Below are 22,700 nucleotides of genomic sequence, written 5' to 3'. Positions count from 1 at the left end.
ATCGGATATATTCACTTTTTCGTCACTACAATCATTGTCCCTTTTCACGAATGTGACCTACCGAATTAGACTAATCACTGGATGCGTACCTAAATTATGCATCAGACGTCTATTCGGTTTAATGTTATCTTAATATTTTCATAAGCATTTAACACAAAAAGTATCATTTATAATTCAATAACTGTTCGTGCGTTTTCCTTGCCTTCCTAAATGACACACATATGACCTGTTATGCAACTTCATGCAAACCAAGGTGAGTTTGATTTCTATTATTTTTCCTAGTTGTAGTACATATCTTTATATTATGCAAATCATATGTACAGAATCTTTTTGTCGAGCCTTGGACTTAAGTCGAGAAAGCGAGACTAAGCGATCCTACATTCCGTCGTCGTCGGCGTCGTCGGCGGCGTCAACAAATATTCACTCTGTGGTTAAAGTTTTTGAAATTTTAATAACTTTCTTAAACTATACTGGATTTCTACCAAACTTTGGCAGAAGCTTGTTTATGATCATAAGATAGTATCCAGAAGTAAATTTTGTAAGTATAAAACTAAGTCCATTTAAAAGTAAAATATGGAAAAAATAGATTTATTTTTTTACAAAATTTACTTCTGGATACTATCTTATGATCATAAACAAGCTTCTGTCCAAGTTTGGTAAAAACCCAGGATAGTTTAAGAAAGTTATTAAAATTTTAAAACTTTAACCACAGAGTGAATGTAATGTTTCCCCGCAGAAAAACTAAGTCCATTTAAAAGTAAAATATGGAAAAAATAGATTTATGTTTTTACAAAATTTACTTCTGGATACTATCTTATGATCATAAACAAGCTTCTGTCCAAGTTTGGTAAAAACCCAGGATAGTTTAAGAAAGTTATTAAAATTTTAAAACTTTAACCACAGAGTGAATGAAATGTTTCCCCGCAGAAAAACTAAGTCCATTTAAAAGTAAAATATGGAAAAAATAGATTTATTTTTTTTACAAAATTTACTTCTGGATACTATCTTATGATCATAAACAAGCTTCTGTCCAAGTTTGGTAAAAACCCAGGATAGTTTAAGAAAGTTATTAAAATTTTAAAACTTTAACCACAGAGTGAATGTAATGTTTCCCCGCAGAAAAACTAAGTCCATTTAAAAGTAAAATATGGAAAAAATAGATTTATGTTTTTACAAAATTTACTTCTGGATACTATCTTATGATCATAAACAAGCTTCTGTCCAAGTTTGGTAAAAACCCAGGATAGTTTAAGAAAGTTATTAAAATTTTAAAACTTTAACCACAGAGTGAATGTAATGTTTCCCCGCAGAAAAACTAAGTCCATTTAAAAGTAAAATATGGAAAAAATGGATTTATTTTTTTACAAAATTTACTTCTGGATACTATCTTATGATCATAAACAAGCTTCTGTCCAAGTTTGGTAGAAATCCAGTATAGTTTAAGAAAGTTATTAAAATTTCAAAAACTTTAACCACAGAGTGAATATTTGTTGACGCCGCCGACGACGCCGACGACGACGGAATGTAGGATCGCTTAGTCTCGCTTTTTCGACTAAAGTCGAAGGCTCGACAAAAAAGAGTGAACAAGCAAAATAAAGTACGAAGTTGAATAGCATGGAGGATCCAAAATTTCAAAACGTTTTTTTTTTAAATACAGCTTAGGTAGTTTCTTTACTTTAAACATATTTTATTTCAAAAAATCATGTACATGGCATACACATATAAATACAGTGATAACATATTACAAAAGGATTCGGAAACAAGGTTCCCTTATATTAATCCGTCTCCCTGTAGAAAAAAGATAAAGGGAAATAACTGCAAATAAAAAAGTAGATTTTTTTTTCATCAGATCTTTCCTATATATATATGTACCGGCGGCGGAGTGTGTTTACAGGACTTTGTCAAGACTGTCTCACCCAATTACGATCTTTGTCATGCACGAACGACGCTATTAGCCAAAACGCTTCGAATCTACCAAAAATTGTTGCACTTGTTTAAACACGAGTACATTTTCCTCTTGATTGAGGTTATTGCAGCCAAATAGCAGTGTTTCTATATTGTATGGGAAGGGAATTTTTTCTATCGTACGTTTTCGGACAAGGGAGTAATTATTACACTCGAGGAGAAAATGCTTACTGCTCTCGATTCTACCACAGGTACAGTTTTTACTTTCTACAAGATTTCTCTTAAATAAATGTTCGTTCAGATTGCTACAATCCATCCGAAGTCTGGCATGAAGTATTTGTTCTTTCCTGTCTCCATAAAAATAATAATTTGGCATTTTTCTTACATTTTGATTAAGGTAACCTTTAAGTGTTAACTTAGATGGACTTAGTCTGATATCGTCCGGAATGGCATTCCAGGATCGAATAACTGAGGGGAGAAAAGATTTCTGGTAAAATGCAGTTCTACACTTTATATGTTGCGTGTCATTCGTTCGTCGTGTGTCATAATTATGAATATTGAACAATTGTTGAGGGATAATGTCGCTTAAATAATCAGGGGTCTTATTGTGAAACATTTCATGAAATTTTATAATTTTGTGTTTTTTACGTCTTTCTGATAGTAACTCCCATCCTGTTTCGTCGTATAATTTATTTATGGACGATAACTTAGTACCACCAGTAACTATCCTAGCCGCTTCAAGTTGCATATTTTCTAGTTTGTCACTTAAATAGTCTGGAATGTTGTCCCAAATGATATCTGTATATTCAAATAAAGGTCGGATAAAACTTAAATATATAGTTTGTAAATACTTTCTTTTCAATTTGAATTTCAAGGCACGAAATAAATTTAATCTAGGTGTTATCTTTTCAATTATTTTATTGACATGAGAATGCCATGAACCATCCTCATGAAAAATTAAACCAAGGTGTTTATGGCTTTCTACTTCTGAAATCATATCATCATTCATATAAAGAGGTGGATGATGGGGTTTAACTGATTTCTTGGAAACTGTCATAGCTTCAGTCTTTTTTGCATTAAAATTTACCAGCCATTGGACTGACCAATTGTTGATAGTCGCTATATCAGAATTAAGTTTGCTCGCTGCTGCATATTCATCTTCAACTACTATGAAAAGGGAAGTATCATCAGCATATAGTTTTATGTTACAGTCTATGTCGTTTACAATGTCATTTACATATACTAAAAAAAGTAAGGGGCCTAATATTGATCCTTGAGGGACGCCAGCATTTACACCAAAAGTATCAGAGGATTGACCTGAAATAACAACTTTTTGTTTCCGATTTGATAAATAGCTCATAAACCACTTTAATAGGTTTCCTCTAATTCCAATATTTTTAAGTTTATAAATAAGACCTTCATGCCAGACTCGATCGAAAGCACGACTTATATCAAAAAAGACAACACGAATCTCTTTTCCTGCGTCAAGAGCTTTGCCAAATAAATCTGTTATGTGTAAGAGTTGGTTAATTGTAGAATCTCCCAGCATGAAACCTGACTGGGCACTTGTTATTATTTTATGTTTTGTTAAAAAGTTAAAGAAGTGCTTAAAAACACAACGTTCCATACTCTTACCAATGATCGACAAAAGTGATATCGGTCTATAGTTTGATACCAGTTCTCTATCACCACTTTTGAAAACTGGTATAACGCTTGCTAATTTCCAGGTTTCTGGATACACAGCTTCACGTATAGATTTATTGAAAAGCTGAGCCAGGGGCCTACTTAACTCTCGGGCAGCATACTTCAGAAGCCTACCGCTAATTTCATCAGGGCCCGTCGCTTTAGTGACATCTAACAAAGACAAGTGATCAAACACTTCCTCTTCGGTTATTATAATATTGTTTAAAATTGGTATATCATCGGACATGGGGGTATTAGGAAAAGACGCTTTAGAATCATCCACGGTAGCTTGCTTACAAAAAAAGAGATTAAATGCGTTTGATTTTTCATTATCGTCTTCTATATATTCATTATTTACTAACAAAGGGGGGTAATTTGACGCTTTCGAAGGCTGTCCAGATAAATTTCTTAAAAGCTTCCACCAATTCTTAACATTGGTTTCTGGATTCTCTAATATATTTATTTGTTTGTTGAAAAAGTCAAGTTTAGCTGTTTTTATGAAATTTATGCATTGATTCCTAACATACCGAAATTGTCGCCAAGAATCAGCAGTATTTTTCTTTTTTGCCATTTTATGAAGTCTTTTTCGGCGCCGAATTAGTTTTTTTATATGACCAGTTAGCCATGGCGGGTCTTGAGATCTAAACTTGACAAATTTACAAGGTATATGTTTTGCAGCTATTTTTAATATAGTTTCTGTAATTTTTGTCGCGGCAACATTTACGTCATTATTATTAATAGTATCATCCCAATTAACTTCACTTAGATCAAATTTATATTTATTTATATTTAGTTAGGTCTGCGTGGTCATAGTCCCAAATCTTCCTATTAAAAACTTTATTTGGTGTTTTTTTAATGTTTATTATGCCACTCACAGGACAGTGATATCTTACATTAGCTTCCAAAATATTATCACCGACTTCAGTATATAAAAGTATGTCAGGATCATTTACTAAAATTAAATCCAGTAAAGATGAACTGGTCTCGCAGAAGAATGTCGGCTGATCAATTGCTTGGTTCAGGCCGTTTTGCAAAATAATATTTGTAAGTTTTGTGTTTCGATAATTCAACAAATTTTCGTTGAAATCGCCCGTTACTACTATTTTATCAATACCCGAAGGTAGTTTCTTTGAAAAACAATTTCATTGTTTCAATGTGTACCATACAGTTTGGTAAAAGCATAATACCGTATTTTTACAGATATATTTATACTGACAGAAGCATTATAACAAACGATAATGTTGCGAATGTCCTTTACGGTGCAGAGAAGTACATGCTAACGAGTTTGAAAAAGGCTTGTGAAACATTCCTCAAGGAAAACCTTTCATATGACGTTGCTGCAAAATACCTTTATACCGCTTATCAATATCATATGGATGAACTCTGGCAACTTTGTATATCATACATAACGAAAAATACAAGAAACTGTTTAAAATCAGATTACGCAGTGAAGCTTCCAAAGGAATGTATAGAAATCATCATGTTGTCGGATTATCTTACTTGTTCCGAGACAGAGCTGTGCATGTTTTTTATGAGATGGATGGAAATGCAATGTCAGATAAATAACCGTGAAACCAACGGAGAAAACATGCGAGAAATGGCCAACAAATTGCTGTATTTAGTTAGATTACCGGATGTTGATATGATGTATTTTTCTGAGAATGTTTCCAAATCAGGTGTTCTGAATCCTAATGAGATAATATCAATATGTCAATCTCACTTTGGAGAAAAGAATGATTTGTTTCCAAATCAGGTGTTCTGAATCCTAATGAGATAATATCAATTTATCAATCTCACTTTGGAGAAAAGAATGATTTATTTTCCAATCAGCCAAGAAATCCATATGGAAAGACGCGATTTAGAAGCATCACAAACCGATTTAGTGGTTTGCTTGTTAAAAGGAGTACTAAAGGATTACATGCGTTATCATTCTATACAAGTAGAGATGTATCGTTAACTGGTGTGGTTATAGGTTGTCCGTTAGTCGACTGGAAAAAACAATCAGTCTCATCTTGTACACTGAAAGCTGAACTTACACTTTTTTATAACAACAGTCCTGTTGCCAGTTCGGTGAGAAAGTTTCAGTTGGCTAAAGAGAACGGCGAGATGTATGGTAAATGTTACGATATGATTCTAAGTAACAAACTTAGAATTGATGCTAACCAATTATATACATGCACTTTAACAATGGAAAGTACCAAAACAACTTCTGTGGAATATATGTGCTATTTTGGAACTGAGGGCGTTCAACAGACTATAAATGACGGTTTAACGGTAATTTTTCAAAATTCACAAAGATCCATAGCTGGAACAAACATTCGACAGGGTCAGTTTGCTGGATTAATATTCGACGTTTGTTGTACAAAGGAAAAATAAATGCTGTCTATTTAAATTATAATTGATAAAAGATGTACTAACCTGATCGTACTTGGTAGTATGTGAACTTGATTTAAGTAAACAGATAACTCACAAAAATACTAAACTCCTAGAAAAATTCAAAAAGGAAAGTCCCTAAGAAAATTGACGAAATCAAATCTCAAACACATCAAACGAATGAATAACAACTGTCATACTCCTGAATTAGTACAGGCTTTTTTTTATATGTAGAAAATGGTGGATTAAACCTGGTTTTATTGCTAGGTAAACCTCTCACTTGTCTGACAGTCGCATAAAATTCTAATGTATTGCAGACGATGTGTGAATCAAACAAACAGACATACTAGGTAAACATGTCCATTATAGGGGTACAGCAGTCAACATTGGGCTAAAATCTTAATTACTCAAGGAACAATAAATATATTAACAAACATTAATCATTAAGTACAGAGACACGTCAAATGTAAGAAAGAAATACAAACAGGTTTCAAGGAACTCCGATTCGAATGAAAATAAGAAGAGGTCGACAAGGAGAGGCAAGCTTTTGAAAGTGCCCAATGTTTAATATCTATTTATCATTTTCTTTCATATAAATACAATTGTTCTGAAAACAGAATTAAATATTTATCATCCTGTCCAAGGTACATCACAGGGGTTCCATGGTTTGCAGGATTTGTCGGGAGAATCGTCCTGAAAAAAAAAAAGAATTCATTATACAAGTGGACTGAAGATGTCGGAAAGTAGTAATTTTTTTACTTAAACTTTTGAATATATTTTGTACAACTAATAAATTCTAACACTGGAAACTGTGTTATTATGGGTTTTTTTAAGTGGTTTTTTGATCGTTTACATATATTAAAAAGAAGATGTGGTATGATTGCCAATGAGACAACTGTCCACAAGATACCAAAATGACACAGAAATTAACAACTTTGGGTCACCGTGCGGCCTAATTTTATTATTTTAGAAATATATGTTAAGGGTTGCACTTTGTAAATATAGCTGTTTCTCAAACCACGCCTCGTTCGGGGAGATTTAGAATATTCATAGAAAATTAATTTTGTTTACACACTGGTTCCCAGTTATGCTCTCTGTGTTCCATCTCATAGAAACATGACTTGGGAATGTTACCAGTAAATATACATGTGCATATTGTTTACATTGAAATCAGTGGTAACCCTTCTTTCGAGGTAGGGGTAGGTAAGAAAATTAGTGTTAGTTTAAACTCTGAAAAGTTCAGGGCATATAGACGTTGAAAATATGCCGCACAGCGCTATATTTTGACCTTTGAAAAAAATGGTACTGCATATGAATTTGTTTGGATTCTTTCATCTGAAGATTTGTTTGTAACTTCAAACTTATCTAATTTATTGCACTCCCTTTTTGAAGAACGAAAGAAAATTATAGAAAATATTGTTGTTTAAAAAAAAAGAAATAAATAGAAGAAAAATATAGATAGATATATAACTAGATTTGCCATTGCAAGCAATAGCGGATGGCACCTTTCCCCCATTGCCAGGCCAGCGGCAGCAATTTAGAAAATTTTTGCTGTTTCCATGGCAACGGCAGCCATTTTGAAAATTCCAAAAGCAAAAGTCAAGTCTACATAAGCTAGGCAACATTTGTTATAAGTTTCATTAAATTTAAAGCATTTTGAAGTTTTTCATATTTTTGCTGTTTCCATGGTAACGGTGGCCATTTTGAATATTCCAAAGTCAAACCACCGCTGCAATGTATTCCATCCATAATCATATACAATATAATGTCTCTAGAATAAATTTAACATTTATGTTCTGGAATGTTCTGTAAAAATTCAAAGTTTTGACCTTTCTGCATTGTTTCCATGGTAACAACAGATATTTTGGAAATTCCAACGCCAAATGCCACTTCTTCCAATGTTGCTCATTGTTACTGTGAAGTTTCCTGAAGTTTGGAGCATTTTGAGAATTTTGAAATTTTTGGTGTTGTTTCCATGGCAACATAATAGTTCCAAAGAGTACCAAAATCATCCAACATGTGTATATAGTGGGCACCTACATTGTATTAAAATATTATGATTCTGAGTTAAAGCATATCCAAACAGTTCACTAAATCAAAAAACTGGATTTTTTCACATTTGTTCCGTTTCCATGGTAACGGCAGCCATCTTGAAAGTGGCAACCCCTAAAAGCAAATCTTCACATGGTGGTTCACATTATGGTATAGTTCCATCATCTTGGGTTCATTCAAATCAGAGTTCCAGACTGGACAAAAAAGTGTGGAAGAAAAATAAAAATAAAAAAAAATAAAAAGAAACGTAGAATAACAATACGTCACCCCAACTCTGTTGAGGGTGCCATAGGGTGCCATAATTATAGGAAATAAAATTGATCAGGAGTTGTCTCCCATAGACCTAGTACTATAAAGAATTATGTTATTTCTCCAGGTCACAGTGGCACCCATAACAACTATGTTTAGTCAATAACTTGGTTTATATCAGGTTAATTAGTGTAAATGTGTATTCATGTGTTGTTTTTGTTTTTTGTTGTCTAAATGTACTTTAATCATTCTAATCATTTTCTGTGCTTTATTTTGTAATTCATTCATTTGATTGTATAGCTCAAATTTTGGGCACCATGATTGGTAAGTAAAAATTATCTTATCTTATCTTATGAACTTTCAATTCTAGGATAAGATTTTTTCAAAACTAAATAGTAAAAGTGGTACAGTTTTAGCCGTAAAAGGAGTTCCTATGGGAAATGGCATTGTCAATATTTACAGAAATGCAACCTAAAACAGTGATAGACGATTGATATTTAGCTATATATGTTTTATGTTATTCAAGATCATGGTACTTTATGAGACAGAGCCGTTGAGTCAGAGGTTTCAATAAAAATATGATTTACGAAATGATACTCCACAAAATGAGAGATTACAAAAAAATAACCAGTCGAAAAGGCAGCAAATATCATTTTTTTAATGTCCCTGATTTGAATGAACAAGGATCAAACTCAAGATTGCTTAATATGAAAACAAAGGGTTGCTTCTTATTTTCAAAGAAGTTCTAGCAACATTTACGTTATTTCCCAGTTTATAAACGACCATTTGTATAATGTCGATGGATAAATTCCTATTATAAACAAGGCGCGAAAAAATGTACTTTTTTCTGTTTTCGTTTGATTTGTTGGTGTTTTTTTAAAATTCGTTTGATATGTTTTTATCAATAGAAAAAAAGGGATATGGGTTATCCATCCATGACACAAAATCAGTATCTGCACAGCAAAAACACAAATAGCAAAGGACCAGAGCTTTAAATTGAATTTTGGTCTCAAAGTTAATGAGGTCTTCAACAAAAAGCAAAACAAAAATAAAAAAAAAATAATTAAAAACTCTGACTTTTCTTCAAATTTTAAGACGGCCCTAGCTTTTTACTGTTTTTTTTTAATACCTAAATTATGTTATACTTGTTTTTTCCTTTATTTTACCCAATTAGAAAGCAACGCCAAAAAGTTGCTGAGCAAAACCTCTCCTCACTCATATCATCATTTCTTCGTCATTTAATGACCAATCAAAACCTGTACTCACTAATATTGCCATATTTTCATCATTTATTGACCAATCAAAATCTGTACTCACTAATATTGTCATATCTTCAGCATTTAATGACCAATCAAATACAAGCATATTTTCTTCTATTCTACCAGAATGAACAGATTTAGGAATTGTTATGAAACCATGTTGCAAACTCCATCTTATAAGTATTTGTGCTGGTGATTTGTTGTTTCTGAAAACAGTGAATTTGTTAAAAAGTTTGGAAATACCATTAATTGCATCCAGACGGAGAAAATGAGTTTAGTTTAAACATATTTATTTATCATTGATTTGGAAACTTGTTTTGCAACTTATATGAATCCCTTTTAACTTTGCGGATGCGAGTGCTGTCTTGTAGCGGTATTAACCTGTTTTGTTCGAAATCTACAAGGGTGTCTTTTACATGCAAGAGATATGGGTCTCTCTTAACACGGTTCAACTATTGATCGGCCCCTTCCAACGGACTATCATCGTATCCTTTAAACCATACTCGCAAATTGTATCAAGGGCAAAACGAAAACTCAGTCCCTGAAATTTTCATTCCGGACCGGGAATCGAGTCAGGAACCTTTGTGTTAGTAGTCCTATGCACTAACCACTACATCACGACGAAATGAGTGGTACATATCAATAAAAGCTCAGATATAAAAATTACATGATTTAGAATTCACTTTCATCTGATTTTTCGTTTGATGACAGTTAACAATTACAATACGATGAGTTAGGAGTTTTATCCCAAATATTATCGCTCATTGTTCCCAAATATGAAATCTTGCATACTTAAAATTGTTCTTATCTTAGTCTATGTTGTATTGCAAATTACTTCTCACTCACTTAGTCTAGATAGATGTCATATTAATATAGTTTGTCTTGTTTTTAGCTCACCTGGCCCAAAGGGCCAAGTGAACTTTTCTCATCACTTGGCGTCCGGCGTTAACTTTTACAAAAATCTTCTCATCTGAAACTACTGGGCAAAATTTAACCAAACGTGGCCACAATCATCATTGGGGTATCTCGTTTAAAAAAAGGGTCCGCCGACCCGGCCAACCTACCAAGACGGCTGCCATGGCTAAAAATAGAACATAGGGGTAAAATGCAGTTTTTGGCTTATAACTCAAAAACCAAAGCATTTAGAGCAAATCTGACAGGAAGTTAAATTGTTTATCAGGTCATGATCTATCTGCCCTGAAATTTTCAGATGAATCGGACATTCTGTTGTTAGGTTGCTGCCCCTGAATTGATAATTTTAAGGAAAATTTGCTGTTTTTGGTTATTATCTTGAATATTATTATAGATAGAGATAAACTGTTAACAGCAATAATGTTCAGCAAAGTAAAATCTACAAATAAGTCAACATGATCAAAATGGTCACTTGACCTCTTTAGGGAGTTATTACCCTTTGTAGTCAATTTTTAACCATTTTTCGTAAATCTTAGTAAAAATTTCTACTCTGAAACTACTGGGCCAAATTTAACCAAACTTGGCCATAATCATCATTGGGGTATCTAGTTTAAAAAATGTGTCCGGTAACTCGGCCAACAAACCAAGATGGCCGCTATGGCTACAAATAGAACATGGGGTTAAAATGCAGTTTTTGGCTTATAACTCAAAAACCAAAGCATTTAGAACAAATCTGACAGGAAGTTAAATTGTTGATCAGGTCAAAATCTATCTGCCCATGAATTTTCAGATGAATCGGATAACCGGCTGTTAAGTTGCTGCCCCTGAATTGGTAATTTTAAGGAAATTTTGCTGTTTTTGGTTATTATCTTGAATATTATTATAGATAGAGATACACTGTAAACAACAATAATGTACAGCAAAGTAAGACCTAAAAGTAAGTCAACATGACCAAAATGGTCAGTTGACCTCTTTAGGAGTTATTGCCCTTTATAGTCAATTTTTAACCATTTTTCTAAATCTTAGTAACCTTTTAGAAAAATCTTCATCTCTGAAACTACTGGGCCAAATTAAACCAAACTTGGCCATAATCATCATTGGGGTATCTAGTTAAAAAAATGTGTCCGGTAACTCGGCCAACAAACCAAGATGGCTGCCATGGCTACAAATAGAACATGGGGGTAGATGCAGTTTTTGGCTTATAACTCAAAAACCAAAGCATTAAGTCTTAAGAGCAATTCTGACAGGAAGTTAAATTGCTGTTCAGGTCAAGATCTATCTTCCCATGAATTTTCAGATGAATCGGATAACCGGTTGTTAGGTTGCTGCACCTGAATTGGTAATTTTAAGGAAATTTTGCTGTTTTTTGTTATTATCTTGAATATTATTATAGATAGAGATAAACTGTAAACAGCAATAATGTACAGCAAAGTAAAACCTAAAAGAAAGTCATCATGACTAAAATGGTCAATTGACCCCCTAAGGAGTTATTGCCCTTCATAGTCAATTTTTAACAATTTTCATAAAATTTGTAGATTTTCACTAACATTTTCCACAGAAACTACTGTTATAGATAGAGATAAATGTAAGCAGCAAGAATTTTTAGTAAAGTAAGATCTACAAACACATCACCATCACCAAAACACAATTTTGTCATGAATCCATCTGCGTCCTTTGTTAAATATTCACATATACCAAGGTGAGCGACACAGGCTCTTTAAAGCCTCTAGTTTTACTTTATTTCTCTATGGACATTTTTATTCGATATTCTGATGTATTTCCACTAAATAAATAGAAAGCTACTTCTTGAGTATATCCAATAAATGTGACTATAATTGTGTACACGAACCTTTTTGCAATCTTACAAAGTGTTTTGTCATCAAATCTTTGTCCTTTGACGAGAGGAGCATATCCCATGACTGCGATATTATTGTCTCTACAGTATTTAACTATATCCGGTTTCTGTTGCCATGGATGCAGTTCTATCTGATTAACTGATGGTACCGGAAGTCCATGAGACTTTATACCCTCTAAATGGTGGATACCAAAATTAGATACACCTACTGATCTATAAGGTAATACGTCAATTACCATGGTTATATATATATAATGTAATTTTAAGATAACACGGAATTTTAAGAAGCTATGCACAGTAATTTGCAAAAATGGCAAACTCAAAGTACTGTTGTCAATCTCAAAGTACTGTAATCAAACTCTTTTGGATTACAATGCAGTTTGTAATGGATCTATGAACATAAATGTATTGCATATTTTTATATGTTTATATCGCAAAGTGTATTGTTCCAGATTTGTCATCATCTTATTTACCCACCATCGTAAAGTAAACTTAGCAATAATAACTCAGTAAATATCAAGAAGTATATAACAATGTGAGTACAATATATAATTAATCTAACTAGTGTTTTGTATGTATCAAATCCGAATATGTAGAACAGCGATTATCATATTTTCAAAGTTTATTTGAAATAAATAAAAAATGTTCATTGTCTTTTGGTTGTTGGAATATACAAGTACCCGGCCACGTCCACTCTGTGTTTTTGTTAGATGTATTTCTGTTTGTATCGATCTGATGAGTTAATAAAATTTAAATGGGCGATGTGACAGTGCCAAAGAGACAACAACCCGACCAAAGAGCAGACAACAGACGAAGGCCATTGGGTTTTTCAACTGATTTTTATAGTTCGTTCTTATGTTGAACTCTTACACCACTGTCCCAGGTAAGGGGAGGGTTTGGATCCCGCTTACATGTTTAACCACGACACATTATGTAAGTATTAGACTGTCCGAAGTCAGGAGCCTTTAATTTAGTGGTTGTCGTTTGTTTGAATGGTTCATATTTATTTTTTCGTTCAATTTTTGTACATAAATTAGGCCGTTAGTTTTCTCATTTGAATTGTTTTACATTGTCATTTCGAGGTCTCATAGCTGACTATGCGGTAGTGCTTTGCTCATTGTCGAAGGTCGTACGATGGCCTATAGCTGTTAAGTTCTGTGTCATTTGGTTTCTTGTTGAGAGTTGTCTCATTGGCAATCATACCACATCTTCTTTTTTATATTTAGCAATAATAAATCACAAGAAGTAATAATGTGACTACACATAACAACATATAGTCATCTAACTATTTCTTTTATGTATGAAAAACCGAACATATATAGAACAGCAATTATCATATTTTCAATATTTATTTGGAATAAATACACATGTCCATATCTATCTTAACCAACGGAAAAGAAAAATAGAACAATGCTTTGTTTTGTTGTTTATTGTTTTACAAAGTACCAGCAAGGCTTTTAATACGAAGCACCATCCCATATTTTAGTCATTTTCAGACTTCTTTCATAATATAGAGAAGTAATTTAGAATAACAGTTAGACAAATATGCGGTACAAAATTATTTGATAAAAAACAAACTTGGGAGATGTAGTATAATTACCAAAGAGACAAATTAACTCTCCCCCCCCCCTGAGACGTAGAAATTAACAACTTTAGACTATATATATGGTAGGTAATTTAATAATAATACTGTTATAGGCTTACCCACCTTATAAGACCTTGTTCTTTTAGTTCTAACATGGCTTTGTATGTTTCGATTATTTTACCACTTTTTGGTGAGTGCACTAAGTAAAGATCTATCCACGGTACTTCTAGCCTGAAACATAAACATATAACTTTTTGGCGAAATATGTTGTGAACGACAAACTTATTGACTCAACATGGTAACTATCATCGCCAACCTTTGTCAATTTTTTTGCGGGCAATGAATGTTTTAACGCTCGTATGATTTTTAAACAAATGTCGCATTTTGATATCACACATGATTTCTTTTTGAGCCGTCTCTCTCTCTCTCCCTCTTCCATTAATTCCAAGCCTGGAAATCAGATAGTTACATCTGTTATAAGATATCAACTTGCGTGGTATTTTTAAACGTGGTGTTAGTGAAAATTACCTACTTTTCCAAACTTTCTTTGAATATTTTCTTGCATCGATCGTAACCATTTTCACTGAGCTTTGTGACAATAAACACATCTTCTCTGTTTAATCCGGATTTCTTTAGTTCTCTTCCGACATCGGCTTCATTCCTGTAACAAGAGACATAGGATACATAAACGAGGAACAGTGTTTATAAAAAACAAAGATGTGGTATGATTGCCAATGAGACAACTCTCAACAAGAGAACAAAATGAAACAGAAATTAACAACTATAGGTCACCGTACGGCCTTCAACAATTAGCACAGCCCATATAGCATAGTCAGCTATGAGACCCCGAAATGACAAAGTAAAACAATTCAACTTAGAAAACTAACGGCCTAATGTATGCACAAAAATTGAACGAAAAAATAAATATGACCCTTTAAACAAATGACAACCACTAGATTAAAGGCTCCTGACTTCGGAGAGTCTAAAATAGAGTCATAGGATAAAATAAAGTTTTTTTGTTCTATAACATAAACGAGGTACAGTATTGTATGTATATGTCAAGTGGTGTTAACAGATGAGAAATTCAAACACCATGCAAAATGATTAGGCAATTATGCCAAGCGCTAAATCCCGATTCCACAAAATTTTTGAATGGAAAAAAACATTAAATACTTAAAAATCTTCCATCAACAAATAAAAAAGAAGCATGACACATAACAACCACTAAAGAGGATCCTGACTTTGAACAGGCAGATACGTGTCTTTGATAAATTTGATCTCAAACATTCAATCTGAAATAAAACCTATTTGAATTGTTTTACATTGTCTTATCGGGGCCTTTTATAGCTGACTATATGCGGTATGGGCTTTGCTTATTGTTGAAGGCCGTACGGTGACCTATAATTGTTAATGTTTGTGTCATTTTGGTCTTTTGTGGATAGTTGTCTCATTGGCAATCATACCACATCTTCTTTTTTATATCCCAGTATATAAGGTACACATTAGAGATAACAGTAAAATTCGTTGTAATAAAATTTAGTACGGGATAATCATTCGCTTTAAAATTGTGTGCTGTATCACAAAATGCTTGCAGTTACTGAGGCAAACTTGAAATTAAAAAAAAGTACTGGAATGCAATCAAGATGTCTAACGTATTCTTCTTACCGAGTCCGTTTGACTATGCGGGATATACATTTTTGAGGAGTCATAAGTCATAAGGTTGTAAAGCAAAAATTCTGTCCCTATCCAATATACTCTCATTTTCCAGTGGCAGTTCAAATTTCGCCAACCTTCATCCTGGGCTACCTCTATTGCATAACCGGCATATTGTGTTGACTGTAAACTTGTTCTCGTCCTAAACACGCATGCCTTATTTGTCAATGAATGTTAGGCAGACATCGATCACATACATGTATTCTCTTCCAGAACATGCATGATATATTTGTCACTGGACGTTTAGCAAACACAAAATAATAAATTTTGTTCTCGTCTTGAGCATGCGTGAAATATTTGTCACTGGACGTAAATTAACAAACAATTAATAAAAATTGTTCTAGTCCTAAGCATGCATGAGCATGAACTAGTTGTCACTGGACGTTGAGCATGCAACAATTGATTGAATGTGTTCTCGTCTTTAGAATGCAGGAAATATTTGTCACTGGATGTTAAGCAACCAACAATTGATTAAATTTGTTCTCGGTCTGAGAATGCATGAAATACTTCTCACTGGACGTTAAACAAATGGACGTTTTAGTAACCAACAATCTATCAAATTGATTCTTATCTTGAGCATGCATGAAATATTTGTCACTGGATGTTAAGGAACAAACAGTAAATCCAATATGATCTCATCCTGAACATGCATGAAATATTTGTCACTGGACGGTAAGCAACCAACAATCAATCAATCCATACATTATTTTGACTGATTATTAGTTCTATTTATCCCTTTTCATAAAGTCTAAGTTATAAAACTGAACATCATAAAATTAAGAATGGAAATAGGGAATGCACCAAACATTGTCAAAGAGACAACAACCTGACCAAATAGACGAAAACAGCTGGACGACACCGATAGGTCTTTAACACAGCGCGAAAATCCCGCACAGGGAGGCGGGCTTCAGTTGATTTTGGTGTTTTTTTTTTTTTTGCTTTTGTGTGTCATTATCATAATCTGCACAGTTTCCTTAATTCGTAGTGATATAGGCTTTGAAGATATGAATAGATCCTTACATACTTACATGTATAAATGTCGAAGTGATGAATAAAAAACGAAAATGTGGTATGATTGCCAAATGAAACAACTCTCCACAGTAGACCGAATGACACAGAAATTACCAACAATAGATCATCATACGTCCTTCAACAATGATCAAAGCTCATACCGCATAGTCCGCTATAAAAGGCCCCGAAATGACAAATGTTAAAGTTTGTATTTATAAAGTTACATACTCGTACATTTCAGCCGTGTCTATCATTAGATATCCCTTCTGTAATGCGATCTGTACGGCTTGTTCTGTCTGACCACCCGGTCCTGGCGTGGCTCGCCACACACCAAGTCCAAACAGTGGCATACTCACGCCATCATTTAGTGTTATCTTAGATGTTATGTCTGTAGCTACTGATGCCATTCTTCTTCTCATAATATAGTGGTATGGTTCTGTGTATAAATAAAAAAATAAATGTCATCAATATATCTTGTTCATAAGTACGTATTGTAGATAATTGTCGCAACCAGAGATTTACTAATAATTAGTTTTAAACACAATCGTTTTCAATATTGTAGATTTTCTTGGTACTTGATTTTCCTGAATTTTTATTTAAACATTGTTGAGTGGTGCATTTTTTTATAATTTGAGTAACAAACAATTATAGCATAATTCTATTCTCTCAATGATAATGAAAAAAAAAATAGGTAATCGCATTTATATTTTTGTTATATTATTTATTATATACATCTATTTTTAATATGTACGATTGTGGTTACTAAATCACTTCAAATCAGCTTTGTTTCCGTCATAAACATACTACTATGTTGCCTTCTTTTAGTTGCTTTTTCATTGTTTTCTATTGTTTTACTCAAATCAGTTCGATGACTGGCCGACAATATATAGCAGGGGCGGATCCAGCTATTTTAAAAAGGGGGTGGGGGGTTCCTAACCAAGGATAAAGGGGGGGGGGGTCTAACTATATGTCCCCATTCAAATGCATTAATCTGCCGTAAAAAGGGGGAGGGTTCCAACCCCCGGACCCCCCCCCCCCCCCCCTCTTCCCCCTCTGGATCCGCCACTGTATAGTGTACTGTCATCGTAGCTGACTATATATTAATTGTTGTTATTGGGTTGCCGTAGCCCTCAATGTTATGCAAATTTATATTTATAGATTTCTTTTCATCAGGCTTAAAGTTCTTCCAATCATTTAAAATGGTTAAACATTAATAATGTGTTTTTATTTGTTTACATCAAGACGTTAATTATTTTTTTCCAAAAAAAAAAGGATACGCTAGTGAACCAAAAATATACATTAGAAATACATTAATATCTTCATTTATCAAGTATAAATATATCAACAACTCACATGTGTTTACCTTGTCATGTGTTGTGTGTGTAATGATTTATTTACCTGACACACACTCACAGGTATTATTTCAGATGAAACAAAGTTACCTCCCTTTCACGTGGGGTAATTTAAAATTCAACTATTTCATGATATATATTATAATTTTTTTTTTTTTTATCTATATGAGTGTATACAAATAAATTCTTTACTTTTCATCACTGCTCAGCTCTTTTGTATTGTAAATTTAAGATAGTTTTAGATAACTCCCACCTTATTCATTTATAAAACGAGCAAACATAAAAAAAAAAGTGGGGAAGGTATATGGTTTGAGGCAGATTTTTTTTTTCGAACAAAGGCTAAGCGTGTATTATTTTAAAAGTGAACACTTATAGGTATGGGGAAAATTTTAATTCAGAATTTTTTTTGTCAACTGTTTGACCACAATATTTTTCCATCTTATTCGGGATCAGATTTTTTTTAGGAAAAAAATTATAATAGTCGTTTTTTAAAACACTTATAGGCGACACCAAATTAATCTTCGGGTTCTTTGTAATCCTTTCATCGAACGGTAGGATCGAGCGAATAATTTTTTTCGAATTTGAATAATAGATTATATCTTGATTGTGCCTAATTTTCACATATTATCAAACATAAAATATATTCTCTATTTAGCTACTCGCCCTTCTCGAATGATTCCGTTCGTACTAATCTAAAAACTGCTATAGAAATAAAAAGTCTGAAAGGAGACTCAAAATGTTTAGGATGGTTGATCCAGCGTTACCTCTTGTCCTTATGAATTTAAACTTTAGCGGACGACTTTTTCGGAGTTATTGTCACTAAAATAACGAATATTACAATCTTAACACATTATCTTGAAATCTATAATAAAAAGTATATAGGCCAAAATCTTCACTTGGCTCACATCCTTCTGAATGATTGGGTTTCCAATTTTTTAGCGTGTCATAGAAAAGCGACAAAAGATCGAAATATTAATACTGATTTTTAGGAGTGATTGCTCTTAAATGATATTTTTTGCACTTTTTTAGAAAGATGCAGAGAATCCGTAAAATAATGATAAACAAGGCAAGATCAACAAGTAAGAAAATTTCCAAATTTCAGAAATTTGAAAAATGAAATAGATGACTTTTATAAAGATTTATATAAAAGTAAAATAGAAAAAAATCAGAATGTATCAAACTTTTACTGTATAAATACTTCACACCTTCACTTGAAGCCAAATTTAACCGATTATTGATTGATTTTCCTATCAGGAATATTTTTTAACCAAACTTCGTATAAGTGACCATGTAATGGTTCTGAAATGGAAAATGGTCGTAAAATTAAAAAAACCTGCAAAGTCACCGAAGATGAACTTCATTTTACATGTTTTATTCTATGTTGCAAACCCTAACAAAAATATTTGACATAATTCATATAATGATACACAGTTAGATGATGAACATTTTATTCATTTTCCTGATGACCAAAAAATCTTTTACATATCAAACCCCACTTCCTTTCAATATGTTATAATTATTGGATTCTTTATCAAAAGGTCATTAGAGCGTATATGAGCGACACACATTTCTTTTTTTTAGTTTTTCTTCCTACGTTTGCGTTATAACGTCAACCTTTACGAAATAACGCAAACCTAGATGCGTTATAACGCAAACGTATAACGCAAACCTTTGCAATATATATTTAACGCAAATATCTTGATTTCAATTATCCATTAAGTTTTTTTTATATATGTCCCGCGGACGTTCATTCCGTTTTTTTGCACCAGTATATGGAGTATATGTTTCTCAATTGATAGGTTACTCTAAATCTAGCTCAAAGTACGTTGATTTTGTTGAACGAGGACTACTGTTTTCTCAAAAGTTGCTAAGACAGGGCTATGAATCCATCAAATTAAGGTCATCACCAAAGAAATTTTACGGTCGCCATCATGAGCTAATTGGCCATTATGTCAAAAGTGTGACAGAAACCATATCTGATATTCTTCTTCTGTCATAATATGAGGAAGGCGCTACCTTAAATGCCAGCTTTATACCAAGACTGTATGTCATATATTCCTATACATTTGTTGATTGATTTAATGTCCAGTGGCAAATATTTCATGAATGTTCAGGACGAATATCCTACACTAGAAACAATCATTGCTCAGAACTTCATAAGGTTGCAGGGGGTGTGTTTAAAAAAAAAAGATATTCTGATACCCAAATCAATAAAAAAAAATCTGTTCAAGCAGAAGAAAAAAAATATTGTGACACCAGATTTCAGTACCAGATTTTCCCCAACACCTTCTAGTGTTAAATTTTTATCAACTAATTTTAATTAATAGCCGATTTTCATGAAGAGGTGGAGGATTTTGAATATCTTTTTCTGACCTCAATATTCATGATATTTAAAAGTTGTAGCTGTTGTTTTTTTGTTTTGTTTTTGTAATGCAAACAACACTTTTTGTTTGATATATTATTTTTACTTTCTCAATTGGCTAGATGTGCATATTGTATTCTCAGTTACCTGTAAGAGGATAATTCATATTGTTTTAAAAAAAACAAGAGTTTGAATTTACAAAAAAAAAATGTACAGTGATCCTGTTAAGAATACTGTTTTGAACAGGTTTTTATTTTTATCTAACTGAAGCCTAAGGAACCATAAATAGGTTTGTTAATTTGAGAGTCTTAAGATTTTGCTTTTCTCTAGAATGATAATAAAAAAAGGGGAGAAAACTACTCAGCAGTGTTATTGCATTCCTTATCTTTTTTTTGTGGGTTTCTACATCAATTTCATGTACTAGTTCAAAGTCAGTTTTATGTCATTTCTTGTATTTTTTTTACATTACTTTTCAAGTTTTTATATGACAGCAAAGTAAAATGAAGAGAGTGGAAACGGAAATGGAATATTATCATGTCAAAATTTGCTTACGTTAGTGCTATCTAAATAAATATTTTGTTGTCGTTTGAAAACACATTTGGTTTCCTGATATTAACTTTAGTATAAGTGAATTAAAAAAAATAAATTTGTAGGGGTTTATTTTGATTTTCTTGAAGAGTTTTCAAAATTTCAAATACAGATGGCAGGAGATTCACACGAAAGATGGAGTGTATATCTTTTTTTATCAGTAATTTGTGCATTTTTCCTTTGATATACATGTACCCGGTACTCCTTGATAATGTAGTATCAGAGGACTGGTGATGATAAATATATATATATTGGGTCAGTTCACAATTGACATGTGTGTGTGCTCTACAAAAGGATCTACTTTCTCTTTAATTCACAAAATTGCAAATGATTTTTTTTTTCTCACAGAAACTCAGTTATTTGGTGAATGAAACACTTGTCATAACATTTGAAACTTTCAGTAATAATTTTTTTCATATAGTTTAGGCTTATTTAATGATTCACTTTTATAGTGTGAAAATTTGAACAGAAGTTGTACTAAAACCTGATAAAATGGTGTTATCTGCAGAATTATTGGTAGCTTTCCTTACTACTCAGAAGGACATACAACTAACCTATCGTCCGTGCTATTCCGATCTGAGTTTTTATTTATAAATACAGTAGTTTGGCATGGATGGTGCTCTTCCAAATTCTTTTTCTGTTTCTAGAGAAGTATTTGTTTAACCTGTTTAGTCACTATAAAGTGTTACAATTCATATTTTGAAGCAACACCTAGATAGTGACCAAAAAGGTACTGCTTTCACAAAAGAGAAGCTGTAAAAAAAATTAAAACATATTTTCAACATTATTTTTGTCATGTTTGTGGGACTATCATATAAGATTAAGGAAATAAGGAAATATGTAGTTGGAGACTGCTGCTGATATCTGTTTTCAATTTAGGATATGGATTAGTATTACTTCATAAAAGTTTGACATTTAATTTTGTGTTTTTTTATCATGTTTATTCAAATCATGGTCGTATCAGGCTGCACTCAGCGAAGCATTTTATTGCTTATAATTTTGGTTGGTCCTTTTTTTCTTTTGATCATGAAAATAATTTGTAGGTATTAAATTGCCTACTATAGCCATACATGTTTCTTTCTTTCATAGGTTGAAACATGCACCTGATTAAAGTATTTAGTAGAGTGAAAATGTCTTGAACAGACTTATAAACTATCATTTGACTGCAAAAGGCAAATATTATTATATCGCATCCAAAATGTGTCAGCAGCTTGAATTTCTAAGGATGTACATTGTAGCCCACATACTTCCAAGTTATATGCCCTGAGTATACATATCTAAAGTCTTATCATCCATGGGTAATCATAACTCTATCTTGCCACAAAATCCAGTTTTGGACAATATGAGTGCATACAATATATACCTAATGAATTTACTAATGTATCACTCAGATTCAAGCCTCCATTTGACTTTTATGATTTAACTTACAGAGTGAAAAAAACAACAGTTTCAATCTGCTGTGACTGTATGTTAAGGTAGATATTTGTCATACATAATGACAAGATTTGTTGAGGAGTTTGCCAATTATCAGAATAGAATAGAATAGAATAGTTTTATTTGTCAATCAAGTGGCCCATAAACAGCATCATAATTAATACAAATTACAATTAAAAAGAAAATACATACATGTATATGATTAGCACGGATTTTGTTGATTACAGTTGTGAAAAAATTAAACAAACAAAAAATAAAAAAAAACATTTGTTATGATATGTTAAGAACTTAAAAGACTATCATATAATAATAAAATATTGAATAGAATATATAATGTCCAATGTATGTGACCTAATTTTGGATATGT

The 22,700-nt window shown here is 32.6% G+C and overlaps 2 protein-coding genes across 5 annotated transcripts; one reads left to right on the top strand and one right to left on the bottom strand.

Moving 5' to 3' along the window:
- Positions 1 to 4,794: 4,794 nt before the first annotated feature.
- On the top strand, positions 4,795 to 6,010 carry LOC139495013 (BTB/POZ domain-containing protein 3-like). The gene is made up of 2 exons (XM_071283126.1): positions 4,795 to 5,264; positions 5,342 to 6,010. Exons 1-2 carry the CDS (start codon positions 4,862 to 4,864, stop codon positions 5,962 to 5,964), a joined length of 1,026 nt encoding a protein of 341 aa, XP_071139227.1. The 5' UTR covers positions 4,795 to 4,861; the 3' UTR covers positions 5,965 to 6,010.
- Positions 6,011 to 6,491: 481 nt separating this feature from the next.
- LOC139495014 (glyoxal reductase-like) lies at positions 6,492 to 18,026 on the bottom strand. Of its 4 annotated transcripts, none has more exons than XM_071283130.1 (7): positions 17,961 to 18,026; positions 16,826 to 17,033; positions 14,406 to 14,534; positions 13,997 to 14,104; positions 12,283 to 12,501; positions 9,580 to 9,727; positions 6,492 to 6,654 (listed from the first exon to the last, which is right to left on the bottom strand). In XM_071283130.1, exons 2-7 carry the CDS (start codon positions 17,014 to 17,016, stop codon positions 6,592 to 6,594), a joined length of 858 nt encoding a protein of 285 aa, XP_071139231.1. In that variant the 5' UTR covers positions 17,017 to 17,033; positions 17,961 to 18,026; the 3' UTR covers positions 6,492 to 6,591. The 4 variants fall into 4 exon arrangements, with proteins under 4 accessions (XP_071139231.1, XP_071139228.1, XP_071139230.1 ...); XM_071283127.1 differs by having other exon boundaries at positions 9,529 to 9,727; positions 17,951 to 18,015; XM_071283129.1 differs by having other exon boundaries at positions 17,951 to 18,015.
- Between the last annotated feature and the right edge of the window lie 4,674 nt (positions 18,027 to 22,700).

This window comes from Mytilus edulis, chromosome 11, assembly GCF_963676685.1.
Source record: "Mytilus edulis chromosome 11, xbMytEdul2.2, whole genome shotgun sequence".
Lineage (NCBI taxonomy): Eukaryota > Metazoa > Mollusca > Bivalvia > Mytilida > Mytilidae > Mytilus > Mytilus edulis.
This window is presented reverse-complemented; position numbering and strand designations above follow the sequence as displayed.

Bases quoted from the DNA above. Each gene is read 5' to 3' on its own strand.
- LOC139495013 (XM_071283126.1), top strand. From the start codon at position 4,862: ATGCTAACGAGTTTGAAAAAGGCTTGTGAAACATTCCTCAAGGAAAAC. The intron at 5,265-5,341 runs GTGTTCTGAATC...TTTCCAAATCAG, and splicing joins TGAGAATGTTTCCAAATCAG to GTGTTCTGAATCCTAATGAG.
- LOC139495014 (XM_071283127.1), bottom strand. From the start codon at position 17,016: ATGAGAAGAAGAATGGCATCAGTAGCTACAGACATAACATCTAAGATA. The intron at 12,502-13,996 runs GTGGGTAAGCCT...ATTACCTTATAG, and splicing joins AAAGAACAAGGTCTTATAAG to ATCAGTAGGTGTATCTAATT. The intron at 9,728-12,282 runs GTTCGTGTACAC...CACTGTTTTCAG, and splicing joins CTTTGTAAGATTGCAAAAAG to AAACAACAAATCACCAGCAC.